Below are 13,259 nucleotides of genomic sequence, written 5' to 3'. Positions count from 1 at the left end.
TCGATCAACTCTTTACTATGAGATCTTTCCTTCTTATAGTATTTTTTTCTACTTCCTGTTTGATTAAATCTGTAAAAATGACCGATACAAGTGCTTAATTGATCTATGCCTAAACAACTTTAACTGTAAGTGAGATCAGGATATCCTTCCTGTCAGTGTCCTTTGACCCACCTACTATCTGGATGTCTATGATGGCCGTGTCCACGTGGTTCTCCACCTCCACCTTCATATCGTACTTCCCAGAGTGCTTCCTCTCTGCTTTGCGGATGAAGATGATGCTGTCACAGTCCGTGTTGCGGATAGTGACCTGCGTGGGGTCCACCGTCTGACCCTCCTTCAGCCAGCTCACCTTTGGCCTGGGCTTGCCCTACATGTCACATATTGCATAGGAGCATGAATCTAACTAAATATGATTTACTAAAGGGCTTTCACTGAAGGTAGTTGAGACATTTTCTGTTATTGCCTTACCATGAATGGAATAACGAGATTGACGGCTTCTCCGACTTTACGAGTGTACGTCTGCTTTAAGTGACGGGGGATGCGGATCTTAGGTGGTTCTGGGAAGAGGACAGGTCAGATAAGTGGATGGAATGTGATTTCCGTAAAAAAAGATTATACTTTTTATTTTTATCTACAGTGCCTTCAGAAATTATTCAGACCCATTGACTTTCCACATTTTGTTACGTTACAGCCTTATTCGAAAATTGATTTTAAAAAAATGATCCTCATCAATCTACACACAATACTCCATAATGACAAAGCAAAAACAGGTTTTCAGAATTTATTGCTAATTTATAAAAAATAAATATCTGAAATATTACATTTACATAAGTATTCAGACCCTCTACTCAGTACTTTGTTTGCAGCAATTACAGCACTGAGTCTTCTTGGGTATGACACTACAAGCTTGGAAGATCTGTATTTGGGGAGTTTCGCCCATTCTTCTCTGCAAATCCTCTCAAGCTCTGTCAGGTTGGATGGGAAACGTTGCTGTACAGCTATTTTCAGGTCATTGTCCTGTTGGAAGGTGAAATTTCGCCACAGTCTGAGGTCCTCAGCGCTCTGGAGCAGGTTTACATCAAGGATTCTCTCTGTACTTTGCTCCGTTCATCTTTCCCTCGATCCTGACTAGTCTCCCAGTCCCTGCTTCTGAAAAACATCCCCACAGCATGATGCTGCCACCACCATGCTTCACCGTAGGGATGGTGCCAGGTTTCCTCCAGACGTGACACTTGGCATTCAGGCCAAAGAGTTCAATCTTGGTTTCATCAGACCAGAGAATCTTGTTTCTCGTGGTCTGAGAGTCTTTAGGTGCCTTTTGGCAAACTCAGAGCGGGCTGTTATGTGCCTTTTACTGAGAAGTGGCTTCTGTCTGGCCACTTTACCATAAAGGCCTGATTGGTGGAGTGCTGCAGAGATGGTTATCCTTCTGGAAAGTTCTCCCATCTCCACAGAGGAACTCTAGAGCTCTGTCAGAGTGACCATCGGGTTCTTGGTAACCTCCCTAACCAAGGCCCTTCTCCCCCAATTGCTCAGTTTGGCCGGGCGGACAGCTTTAGGAAAGGTCTTGGTGGTTCCAAACTTCTTCCATTTAAGAATGATGGAGGCCACTGCGTTCTTGGGGACCTTCAATGCTGCAGACATTTTTTGGTACCCTTCCCCAGATCTATACCTCGACACAATCCTGTCTCGGAGCTCTACGGACAATTCCTCGAACTCGTGGCTTGGTTTTTGCCATGACATGCACTGTCAACTGTGGGACCTTATATAGACAGGTGTGTGCCTTTCCAAATCATGTACAATCAATTGAACTTACCACTGGTGGACTCCAATCTATTGTAGAAACATCTCAAGGTTGATCAATGAAACAGGATGAACCTGAGCTCAATTCGAGTCTCATAGCAAAGGGTCTGAATACTTATGCAAATAAGGTATTTCTGTTTTTTAATATTAATACATTTGCAATTTTTCTAAAAACCTGTTTTCGCTTTGTCATTATGGGATATTCTGTATAAATTGTTGATTTTTTAATATATTTTTTATCCATTTTAGAATAAGGCTGCAACGTAAGAAAATGTGGAAAACGTGAAGGTGTCTGAATACTTTCCGAAGGCACTGTAAATCTTTCATGAACACTTGTCCTTTCGACTTGTGTTTCAAATGTCATGTTCCTAGCCCTGTTGCTTAAGCCTTGCTAATGAATAATAAATACAGACATCAAAAAGAGAAGTGGAGAGTGGCTAGGACTCACCGATGACCTCTTTGACCAGGATAGAGTGCTGAAGTGTTCTGGGAGTGCTGGCGCCTGCAGCATTGATGGCCCTTACCCTTACCAGGATCTTAGCCTCTGGAGGGAGGCCAGTGATGGTGTACTTTGTCTTCTCTGTCAGCTCCTTATTGGTTACTCTCCAGTCATCAGCTGTGGAGAACATGTCCATAGACTTCACATAGCAGGTAATACTTATTAACAGGCCGGGAGTTTCTCCTGATCATGAAAAGTCAAGTGGGTTCTAGTTATAAAAGACAAAGTCTATTCGTCGACAGAGGCATGTCAATCGAATGCTTCTTACTTCCTTCGATGCAATACTCCACCAGGTAGCCGTCTAAGCCTGCAGCTCCGATGGTGTCTGGGGGACGCCACTTCATGGTCACCGTGGTGTCTGTGACATCATCCACCACCAGCATGGTGGGCTCGCTGGTCACAGCTGAGAGCAATCAGTGTGAGAGTGTCACAACGGTTGAACTTCCCACAAACATTTCCTTGCATGTATAGTATGTTTCATGCCTTGTCAACAGTGGATCTCCAATTGCCATAAGAACAGTATAACGCATACAATGTAGTATACCTAAGAAACACCTCCATGCCCATGTGAGTGGGACACCCCTCTAGCTGACCCTGGTATGCCATCAATCTGTTCATCAGATCTCATTAGGGGCGGCTCCTAACGTCTATTCTTACATTCTGCATCAAGTTTAACTCCTATTGAACCCTGTGGGAGGCTGATCTCCTAAACCTATAAGCCCTAGATGATTTGGCAGCCATTATAAAGACATATTTAATATCTCCTAAAGCCCCGGCCACGTCCAGTGGAGGTCACAGTCAGAATGCGGAATGCTTGGAATAGTGGGGTATAAGAGGAACAGCTGCAAAGGGGAAGGGTAGCCCACGCAATGGCCTGCACTATCACACAGTATCACAGCACCGGCTCTTTCATTTTTCTCCCACTATCGTGATATGATATAACCACAGGATAAACTGTATTGGCTTACATAAGCGGATAACTCCTTTGTTTTGTAAGTGTCACCTCACTGGCTTTGTCACAAAGATTTACATTGCCAAGCGAACATCGCATACTCAGAACTCACCCAGGGGCACAAAGGCTTTGGACGGCTCGCTGGGTTTGGACACGCCGATGGCATTCACAGCAAAGACGCGGACCTCGTATGGGACACCCTCAATCATCTTTTTAGGCTCAAATGTGGTCTCTTTGTTCAGGTCAAAGTTCAGCCTCATCCATCTGGAACTCTGCTTCTTCTTCCTTTCGATGAAGTAGCCTTTGGGGAAAAGCATAGTTCTATATCACACACACACCAGAATATCCAACTTGTTAGCGTAAAACCACCCACACACACCTACCTAAGATGGGTGAGCCTCCGTCATAGATCGGGGGTTCCCATGTCATAGAGCACCAGTCTCCTCCCACCTCCGTGACTAGGGGAACTTCAGGAGGGTCTGGGATATCCACCACCTTGACTTTGATGCTAGCCCCTGCTTCCCCAGCCTCATTCTGCAGGACTATCTTGTAGTTTCCTGTGTCTTCCTTCTCTGCGATGTCGATGGTGAGGCTGGTGTGGTCCGGAAAGGTTTCAGCTCGCACACGGTGGCCCGAGTCAAGGATTACCTACGATTGCAAATAGTAGATTGTACTGTACCCATACATTCAGTATGTATACTGTACTTCCGACAACAATTAAGCACAATGAAGCATATTTTGACGCAGGTTAAGCTCTCACCCTCTCTCCCTTCATCCACACCACTCTGGGTGCTGGTTCTCCACTGATGGGGATCTCCACACGAAGTTTATTTCCTGCCACAATGGTCACTGTGTTGTCAGGGAAGTTCAAGCTCTCCAGGTGCACCCTGGGAGGATCTGTAGGAACGGGACAAGGAAGAAAACAAGTAAGTGCCCTATAATATTCCTATCAACTCACGGATGGTTTTGTATCATTAAAATGACTGTACCAACGATATGAACTTTGGCACAGAGGCTCTGAGTGTATCCCTCTGGCACAAAGGTATAATCCCCGGCATCGTGAATGGTGCTGTTCACAATTTCTAATCGGTGGTTCCTGTCAAAACAAGAAAACAAGTGAATACTGTAGGCTTGCTCCTGAGAAGACAGCTTAACCAATATGAAAAATACACTAGAGACAAGCAGGAGGACAGAGGAAAGGGCTAAGGCCCTGAGTTTTTCTTGCTCAGGTTACATGTGCCTAATGATGAATCATGATTTGGGCCCAGAATTTTTGCCTCTGTGACTTGACTAGGTATGAAACCCCCATGAACACAGGTATGGGGCGAGGAGATGGGCGAGTGGGAGGGAGGTGACGTACTTGGCTCTTTGCAGGATGTTGATGCGGTCGTTGGACTGAATCAACTGTCCGTTCCTGTACCAGCGACCTGGAACATTCCCAGGGAAGATCTCACAGTGCATCTTCAGTGGCTGGCCCAAAAGCACTGTCATGTCCTGCAAATCCTGAATAATCTTCAGTGGCTTCACTGATGAAGGGAAGAACGGAAAGAAATAAGAGGATAGAAAAAAGTTAAAATAGTCATCATTATAGTTGATCTACAGTTTCTCAGTAAGAGAGAAAGTGTGAGGAAAAGAGAGGAAAGTGAAATACACACATTCAACCTGGACTTTGGCTTCAGAGGTGCCCCCAGAGGCCATAAGGGAGAAGGTTCCAGTGTCCTCCTTTGAGGCATCGTCAATGATTAGCCAGTGTTTCAGCCCGTCAGACTTGACACGGTAGCGTGACCGGGGCCCGGTCGGTACCTCCACGCCATTCTTACACCTGAGGGGGAAGACAAAAGGTTAGAGGCTCAGAGGCACTCACACACACTAGGACACAAGGGAACACACACACACACACACACACACACACACACACACACACACACACACACACACACACACACACACACACCACACACACACACACACACACACACACACACACACACATATGTACGGGAAAAAAACACACGCACATACACACACACGCACACACACACACACAAAGGGGAAAAAAACACACACACAGTGACACAAGGGGGGGAAAAAAACAACACACACACACACACACCACTAAGTGGACATGGCCCTACCATTTTACTTGAGCTCCTTCTTCCGACACTTCACACTCCAACTCAATCCTCTCGTTCACTGTCGTTTTCACCGCCTCAATCTCTTTAGTAATCTTCACTGGTAACTCTGCAGAAAGGTAAGATACAAATCATAAACTCATAGAGGGGCAGGCATCAATATAATTACAAACAGTGGAGTGTGAAATTGTGGAGAGACCACATTCTGGTCCCACTAATTCCTCAATTAGACATTAAAACGAAGAGAGAAGTATGATGGAATGGAGAGGGGTACCTTTGACAAACAGCTCTGTGGTACACTTCTCTTCTCCCGCGGCTACGGAATAAGCAGCATCATCATTCAGGCCGCAGTTGTTGATGACCAGGATCCGCTGCGTGCCCTTTTGCTCAAAGATAAACCTATGCAGCAAGCGCATCAATCAATCAAATCACTGGATATCCACATACTGTGACTATATGCGCTTGAAGAGAACGTTATAGTATACCATATATGCTTGTGAATGGCAATTATTTCAAGACTTCATATCATCCACTGAGCTACAGACAGTTGCCTTTGCTTACTTATAGATGTATTATTTTATTATTTTTTTAAGAGTAAAAAGTTGTGCTAGTTTATTAATCAAAAACCTTTGTCATTGAAGTCATAGTAATGTGAAGATATACAGCCAAATTCATATACAGAGACCCGCCCCCATTCACAAACAAACACATCCCAACATGCATCAGCGTGGGTTGTCAGTGCACACCCAGAGGAATAGAGTAGACAGAGGGTTGGGGTCACACCAGAGGTCAGGGATGTAGGACGGGTGGACTTACTTCCTTTGACTTAAGGTCAGCAGTGGAGCCGGAATGGAGCCAGAGGAGGAAGTGGTTATAGCAGAGAAAAAGGATGAACACCATGGCATGACAGACAGATAGGACAGAAGGATAGAGGAGGGGGCTGTAACAGCCAATAATGTTACAACAAAATGAGAGGGAGAGAGCGAGAGAGATCTTCATGACAGGGAATCCTGGGAAATACACCACCGGAGACCAGGGAACAGAAAACTGCAATAACCTCCCAGATGGCTTTAACTCGGCTTGGCTTTGAACAACCTCTACTGAGAGTAGCCTGAGATTGACCCATCACTTTTTAGAATCTAAGTACACACTTTTTGAGGGTACATAGAGGTCTTGTAACATCAAGTAATACAGATGTTAGATTGAGTGATGAGATTAACTTTCAAAAGTATTGTATAACTACTGTTAATACACATGGATGGGTCTAATTCCAGCCGGTGTCTATTCCACAAGTTACCAACGGCTAAATCTATGACTTTAAAATGCCTATTTACTCTGTTCCATCTGACTGCGCAATCCACTGTCTCATCAGCCCAGCCAGGCACTTTATAAACTTGATCGCCACTATAAAAAACATCTAGACATTATCTCACATTTCTTTTAGACTAACATTTAGTTTTCAACAGCAGAGATTTGTATAAACCTTATTGTCTGTCTCTCCGACATTTACAACATTGAATTTGAATATTGAAACAATCTCCAGCTGTCGCATAGTAATGAACGTGTCGGGAGTCGGGACGAGACAGACAGGCAGGCAGAGTTTCTTAGCCAGTCGAAATCATGAATTAGCTGGTATCATTTTTATGGATATATATAAAGAAATGTCAACGAAGTGCAGCTAGTTTGCAGTCTGTTGTTGGCTAGCTCCTCTGAACAAGTGTCCTGACGAGAGAGCACATTTTCAATGCCAGGCGAAATCGCGCCTCATTAGCTCAGTGTTATGGATGTATCCAAATAAACGTCACTAGAAAACAGCTTAAATAAATGCAAATGCAGCTACTTTGTTGTTATTCTGGCGGCACTGTTTGACGTGACTGTAAGTTAGCCGTAGTTGGCTAGCTAGCAAGCAAGGGATAAGAACGTTGCCAGCCAGTATGGCAATGGAGCATTTAGAACGAACAACTGGATCACGTCCATAGATACAGAACAAAAAGACTGAACGACTGGGTCGCGTCTCTGGCAACTGAACCAATAGAACGAACGACCAGCCGGTTTGGGTAGCAACCCTAGATTTGTGTTGGGATTATATATTGTGGAAGGATGAAATAGTATGAACAAATTAATCAAAATAAAGTTGAAAATGAAATTATGTCAATCATTATTTGAATAGGTTGGTAATCCATTGTATAAAAGTGATAATGCCCTCGAAGCCGGTGTTTGGAGGATATATTGGCATGGTTTGCACAACACCCGTGCTAATATATTCTCGAAACACTGGCTTCTCGGGCATTATCACTTAATTCTACAAATGATTTCCAGAGAGAGCTAAGAAAATAGTCACTTTTCGTTATACATTCCCATTATTGACAGGTTGATAAAACGATGTGGTAAGATCAATACACTTAAACTACGCCATATTATATTTATGGTACACTAACATTGGTGGGGTACACAGCTATCAAAATAATAGATCATCCATTGATTGTTACAAAGCCAGAGTCAGTTAAAGACCTGTGGAGAAGGTACCGCCATTTCCCTGTACAGAGAAGGACCTATAGTTAATAGCAAAGGACCATTATTTAAATCATCAAACAGTGCATTTCCACTCAAATGTAGCTCAGTGCCACGCACTGCCCAGCAAACAAATAACATTATTGATGCGTTGGTGAGATGCATGTGGCATCTTATCAACACCACATTAGTGTTGAGAGAACGTTATTTGTTCACTGGGCATCAGCTGGCAATGGTTTACAGTGCAGAGATCTGGGCTGGTCATGTAGCTGTGTGTGTCTGGGCACAATGGGAGCTCTGTATGGGTGTGAAGGGCATGTAGGGTCAGACTTGTCCCTGGTTTACAAGGGCTGAGGCAGTAGAGGAAAACCCCTGTTCATAACAGGGTCACACAGGGCTGTATGTGTGTGTCATTGTGTGAAAGCAATTATTGGTGTAAAACAATGTGTGTTTTGATGCGCATGTGTGGGTGTATGCGTCCTTGCTTGCTTGTGTACACCACGAGACCATCAGAAACACTAGCATGTGAACCATTGCTTTTCAATGCTGAGAGACGTGACAAGGAACAGATAAAAACTACAAGTGCCAGGGGACTGGCAATGAGGACCAAACCACGAATGAAACATATTTTATGAGGAACTCCCAAAATTGCCTTTCATTCGTGAGAAGACAAAATAGAGAAAAACATATAGTAGACTAACACATGGAGAAAGAAGAAAAAGCTTGACGTACTTTGGAGTTGGACGGATCTCCTGGCCGTTCTTGTACCATTTCAGCTCTACTGTGGGGTCTGCAAGATCCACCACTAAGCGGATCTTCCCTCCTTTGTCCACCTGGTATGCTGGATCCAACTTCTTGGCAAAAGCTTTGTCAAAAAAGACAATATCACATGACAATGGTTATGCATCCTATAGAAAACCAGTGAAATGTGTGCCTTTTCCCCTGAATAATCACAGATTAGCTGATTATGAGCTAAACAATCTAAATCCATAGTGCATCATAATCCCAACAGTGATACACAGTCGCATGGACAAACACTCAATTCAGCACCTTCACTCTTCTTCTCCTCTTTCTTGGTCTTCTTCAGCCTCTTGAGCAGACCCCGCAGGTCTGTTATGCCGTACTCAAAGGCGATCTTCTCGTACTGGTCTGGCCTGGCCGACTTCAGGATCTCCCACACGTCCACTTCGGGGGTCTCATCCTGCTTGGGCTCCCTGGGGCAGGAAGACGAGGGGAGGGTGTGAGGGCTGGGGCCACGCTCTGGGCTATCGCGACGTGTCCTGAGGAACTGATACTTATGGGGGGTATTGGGTGGGGAAGGAGGTTCTGGAAAGGGGAGAGGGTACTAGAATAGGTGCAGTGACTGCGCTGAAGGAAGACTACTCTGTTGTATCTACTGTAGATAGGGACTACCTACTAAATTAGGTTTCAAGAGTGTTTTCCCTCCACTGTTCTATTGATCTGCTGTGTTTCTGTAGTCATTTCTCTTCTTCTCTCTCTCCTTATATCAGGCACACGTTATCTCACTCACTTCTCTCTCTCCCTACAGAGTTCCTCAGGACATGTCACACAAAGGGATGGGCGTGGTCTGAAGCCCTGTACCTGTCCTCTGACATCATCTCTGGATGAGGCGTTACAGGGGGAGAGGATGAGGCGTTACAGGAGGAGAGGGGGTGTGGCTAGTCTATTATATGTATTATATCCTATAGGAAGGGTTTTACTGCTGAGGCAAGTAGAGGGATCAGATTATTACAAGGGAGTTGAATATGTTTCAGGTAGGGGTTTTGACCAGGGTCGAGTTCTTTTAGTCTGGACATTGTTACTTGCCTTTAGGGTGAGACTTAGCAGGAGAAACTACATTTTAACCGGTGCTGTATTAATGAATAACAAAAAAAGGTAATAAACTGATAAATGCTATTAGGCTACTTTTGTTCCTTGGGGGAGGGGGGGATAAACATGACACCTCAACAGAATTAAACAATTTGGGAAAAAACTACTGATCTAGGTGCTGCATGCAGGAATATAGGGAGATCTTACTCCAAGATGTGCTGCTGATAAAGTCTACATTACTTCTCTTTCTATTCACATTGCCCATCCCTTTGCCTTGTGTCTCAGTATGTTCACTCATCATCACTTCAGAGACGCTCTGACGTGTTAGAGATGGAAGGCTAGGCGTCCATAGGGGATGTTAGATCTGTGAGATCCAGGTTAATAAGCATGTTGCCCTGGGCGTGAGTAGATCCATTAGGCAGATAAATAAAGATCATTCAATCAGTCCGTTCTTTCATGGACATTTTCCCAAATGTCGGAAAGCTTTGGAGGTAAAAAAGCATGAAATTATTATTTCATTCTTATGCATCTCTCTTCTTGTTTATTTTCAGGCAATTACTGTGTATACTGAAATAAACATTGTGATATGTGCCTTGTATTTCTAAGTTGAAATAAAATGACATTGTAGCGATAACACTATTTCACAGCATCATTCATAAATGATCCACTAGCAGATCACTAATGATCCGAAATGGGAGTCCTTTGGCCTCATAAACACAGTATTATTGAACTCTACTGTTGATCAAAGAAGTGGTCCTCCCCAACAGCAGAGAGACTTTATGATGCAAAGTCCATTTCCATCCTTACTGATTGTTAATGGAGCATTTGAGAATGTCGGCTGTAAATGAAGTGTTACCGTACTACAGTAGGCCAACACTCTTGCTTGTTCCAGATCCTAGAGCTACATTCCATGCTGGGGACGCTACAGGATTATAGTACTTACCCCGCAGTAAGGTCTAATCGTTTAATTACCTAGGTTATTCTCTCTACTAACCTTTGGTTTCTGAATGTGTAGGGAAGAAGAAGAGACAAGCCCAAATAAATGTGTAATTTTACGTCAGTGAAGTGTCACGGTCTGTCTAGGTCTATTGTACTCATTGCAGTACATTGAAAAAACATGCTGTTTTCTGAACCAAAGAAAAAAATGTAGATTTGTATTTACAAATGAAAAAAGAAACTCAAAAATACAGTTATCAATATGTGAGAGTAGATAGTGTACTAGATAGTAACTTTGTATGTGATTCACTGTAACTCCTGATATTAATGAAATGATGTACTCTTACAGTACATGGTACTTCACCGATGCTCTAACTAATATACTGCACTCTTTAATATATTATACTCTATTGTAATGCACATATATACCATGTGATAAAATAAGAGTACAAAGAGAGTAAAAGATTCAATGGTGGTTGCTGGGGCAAAAGAAAAGAAAAAATAAAGAGAAAAGAGGTAAACACCCAAAACAAGGGCATAGTAAAAAAAATAAAAAAAATAAGACTGTCCCCTTGAGGACGGACAGTGACTCTCACCTATGTTTAAGAAGACCACTAAAGTCAAGATCCCCTGCATCCTCGTGTCCTTCACTGCTGTTGTTAACAAGAAGAGATTAATGGAGATTTAATCAGAGTAGAAACAGTGACAGGCAACTAGATAAACAATGCTAAAAGAACAACGCAAAGCAGCGGCTACTGACTTCAATCAAATGCATTAGGTCCAGACTAACACATGATTGGTGGCTTACACAAAAACCCTTTCGGTTCATTTCCAATTAAATGCTTCTAACGAACTGGTTTGTGTAAGGAGTATCGAGAGCGATCCCAGCCAGCATATGACAACATTTCCACAATGTTTCTGCTGTGTTGCAGGAGCATCACTGAGCAGCTACGTTGGGATAATGCTATGGGGCTGGGATGTTTTGCGTTGCTTTCTGACACATTGTTGGGAGGGAGTTTCAAATGCAAGCATTGGCCTTTGTGCTGTTCAACACGTTGATTGGTAATTACCTTAATAAAGGTTAATCACATCCGATTTCATGGTCATTATGTTTCAGACACTATGTTCTCATGTTGGTTTGTGATAAGAGCCATGGTTTTCCTACTGAGCCACAATGTCCCACGTATCTGATGTTCAAATGTACATTTTCAGGTTTATTTTCCATGTGTATTGAATCTTGCTCGAAACGAGTGAAGTTTGTGTTTAATGTTACTATTGTCATATTTATCATTATGAGAAAAAAAGGATACTCATTAGTCAAATGCGCAATCTAACCACTAACTGTAAAAATATCACTCTGTTGTTGACTCTGAAAACTAGTCTACAAACTGTCTGTTTAAAAAAAAATCGAAATAACGTGGTCAGATTGTGTTGCTCTCAATACCTTCTTTTGAAGGCTGATCGAATATCAACACTCTGTGACTGTTCCAGTTCTGAAAGACAATAATGCAAAACAATAACACAGTATATTATATTATTGCTCATGTTTCCGTGTGTGTTCTTTGCTGTATGACTGAGACTCGAATAGCGCAACAAACCTTTCACTTCCAGGTCAAAAGAGCAGCTGTCAAATTTGTCCTTGTAGGTGACCTCACACCTGTAGTTTCCAGCATAGTTGTCTTTGGCCTTGATGATATGCATCTCAAATGTGTGAATCTGCAGGGCGATACATAGGTATTGGAGGGACAGCTAGGGGACCAATGTGTGTGCGTGTGTGTGTTAACATACAGTACATAGAGCTATACATGGGAGGGTGTCTACCTTGGTGCGTCGGTCAAAGGTTTCTTTCAGTTGTAAGTGCTTTCCGGTCTTGCTGGCCAGGTCCATCCATTTCCCTTTGAACCACTTGATGGTGGGTTTACGGAGCAGGTCTTGGGCCTCCACCTTGGCAACAAAGGAGATGTCTCCACCTTGTGAACATGTAAAACACAGCATGTCCATGGTGGGAATAGCCTTTGAGGTGGATAGATGTCCTACACATGGTTGCCAGAGGTCCCTTCTCTTGGAGAGAATAAATACAATAGTGAGAGAGAGACAGAGAAAGAGAAAGAGAGAGGCTATCTTTCATCATAACAAGGGAGAGAGCCAAATCTAAAAGACCTTGACCAGTACAAATATAATACATGTAAGGGTTTTAAAATGTCTCTACGAGTATATCATCTCTGGTCTAGAGCAGCTGTGAGAGGAGAGCTCACTCAGCAGGCACTCACCCACAGTGATGGATCCACCCTGGGGTCTTTCTATGAGCAGGCTGGACAGCGGTGGGGTGTCTACGGGCTTGTCAAGGTCCTCTGGAGCCTGTCCCTCTCCCAGAGACCACACTGGTCGATCAGGAGAGACGGACACACACCATCACACAAAGACTCAACACCAACAGACCAACACACTCCTCGTATACTGTACTCAAGGGATTCAACAATCCATCAGCACACTTCTCTGTATTCATCTGAAAGTGATATACTTCCCAAGGTAGATAGACAGACAGAAATACATTCACACGGTTCCTCAGCTGTTCATGGCAGCTGCAACATGGAAA

General features: G+C 43.4%; 1 protein-coding gene across 16 annotated transcripts in view; it reads right to left on the bottom strand.

The window, feature by feature from the left end:
• The window catches only part of LOC106609429 (myosin binding protein C1), a 33,632-nt gene that overhangs the window by 5,390 nt on the left and 14,983 nt on the right, over positions 1-13,259 (bottom strand). For 13 of the 16 annotated variants that reach the window (XM_045722068.2, XM_082977727.1, XM_082977729.1 and 10 more), the window contains 20 exons: positions 12,934-13,044; positions 12,485-12,633; positions 12,262-12,379; positions 12,108-12,156; positions 11,260-11,316; positions 8,948-9,111; positions 8,630-8,762; positions 6,203-6,211; positions 5,661-5,785; positions 5,390-5,495; positions 4,910-5,076; positions 4,615-4,780; positions 4,244-4,350; positions 4,015-4,151; positions 3,638-3,902; positions 3,367-3,555; positions 2,571-2,705; positions 2,252-2,419; positions 469-557; positions 172-367 (listed from right to left, as the gene is read on the bottom strand). In XM_045722068.2, the coding sequence (XP_045578024.2) occupies positions 172-367; positions 469-557; positions 2,252-2,419; positions 2,571-2,705; positions 3,367-3,555; positions 3,638-3,902; positions 4,015-4,151; positions 4,244-4,350; positions 4,615-4,780; positions 4,910-5,076; positions 5,390-5,495; positions 5,661-5,785; positions 6,203-6,211; positions 8,630-8,762; positions 8,948-9,111; positions 11,260-11,316; positions 12,108-12,156; positions 12,262-12,379; positions 12,485-12,633; positions 12,934-13,044 (2,640 nt within the window). The remainder of the gene's footprint in view (positions 1-171; positions 368-468; positions 558-2,251; positions 2,420-2,570; positions 2,706-3,366; positions 3,556-3,637; positions 3,903-4,014; positions 4,152-4,243; positions 4,351-4,614; positions 4,781-4,909; positions 5,077-5,389; positions 5,496-5,660; positions 5,786-6,202; positions 6,212-8,629; positions 8,763-8,947; positions 9,112-11,259; positions 11,317-12,107; positions 12,157-12,261; positions 12,380-12,484; positions 12,634-12,933; positions 13,045-13,259) is intronic. The other 3 variants (XM_045722072.2, XM_045722070.2, XM_045722073.2) reach the window with 3 other exon arrangements.

This window comes from Salmo salar, chromosome 07, assembly GCF_965601325.2.
Source record: "Salmo salar chromosome 07, fSalSal1, whole genome shotgun sequence".
NCBI lineage: Eukaryota > Metazoa > Chordata > Actinopteri > Salmoniformes > Salmonidae > Salmo > Salmo salar.
The sequence above is the reverse complement of the archived record's forward strand: the minus strand, read 5'-3'. Positions and strand labels throughout refer to the sequence as shown.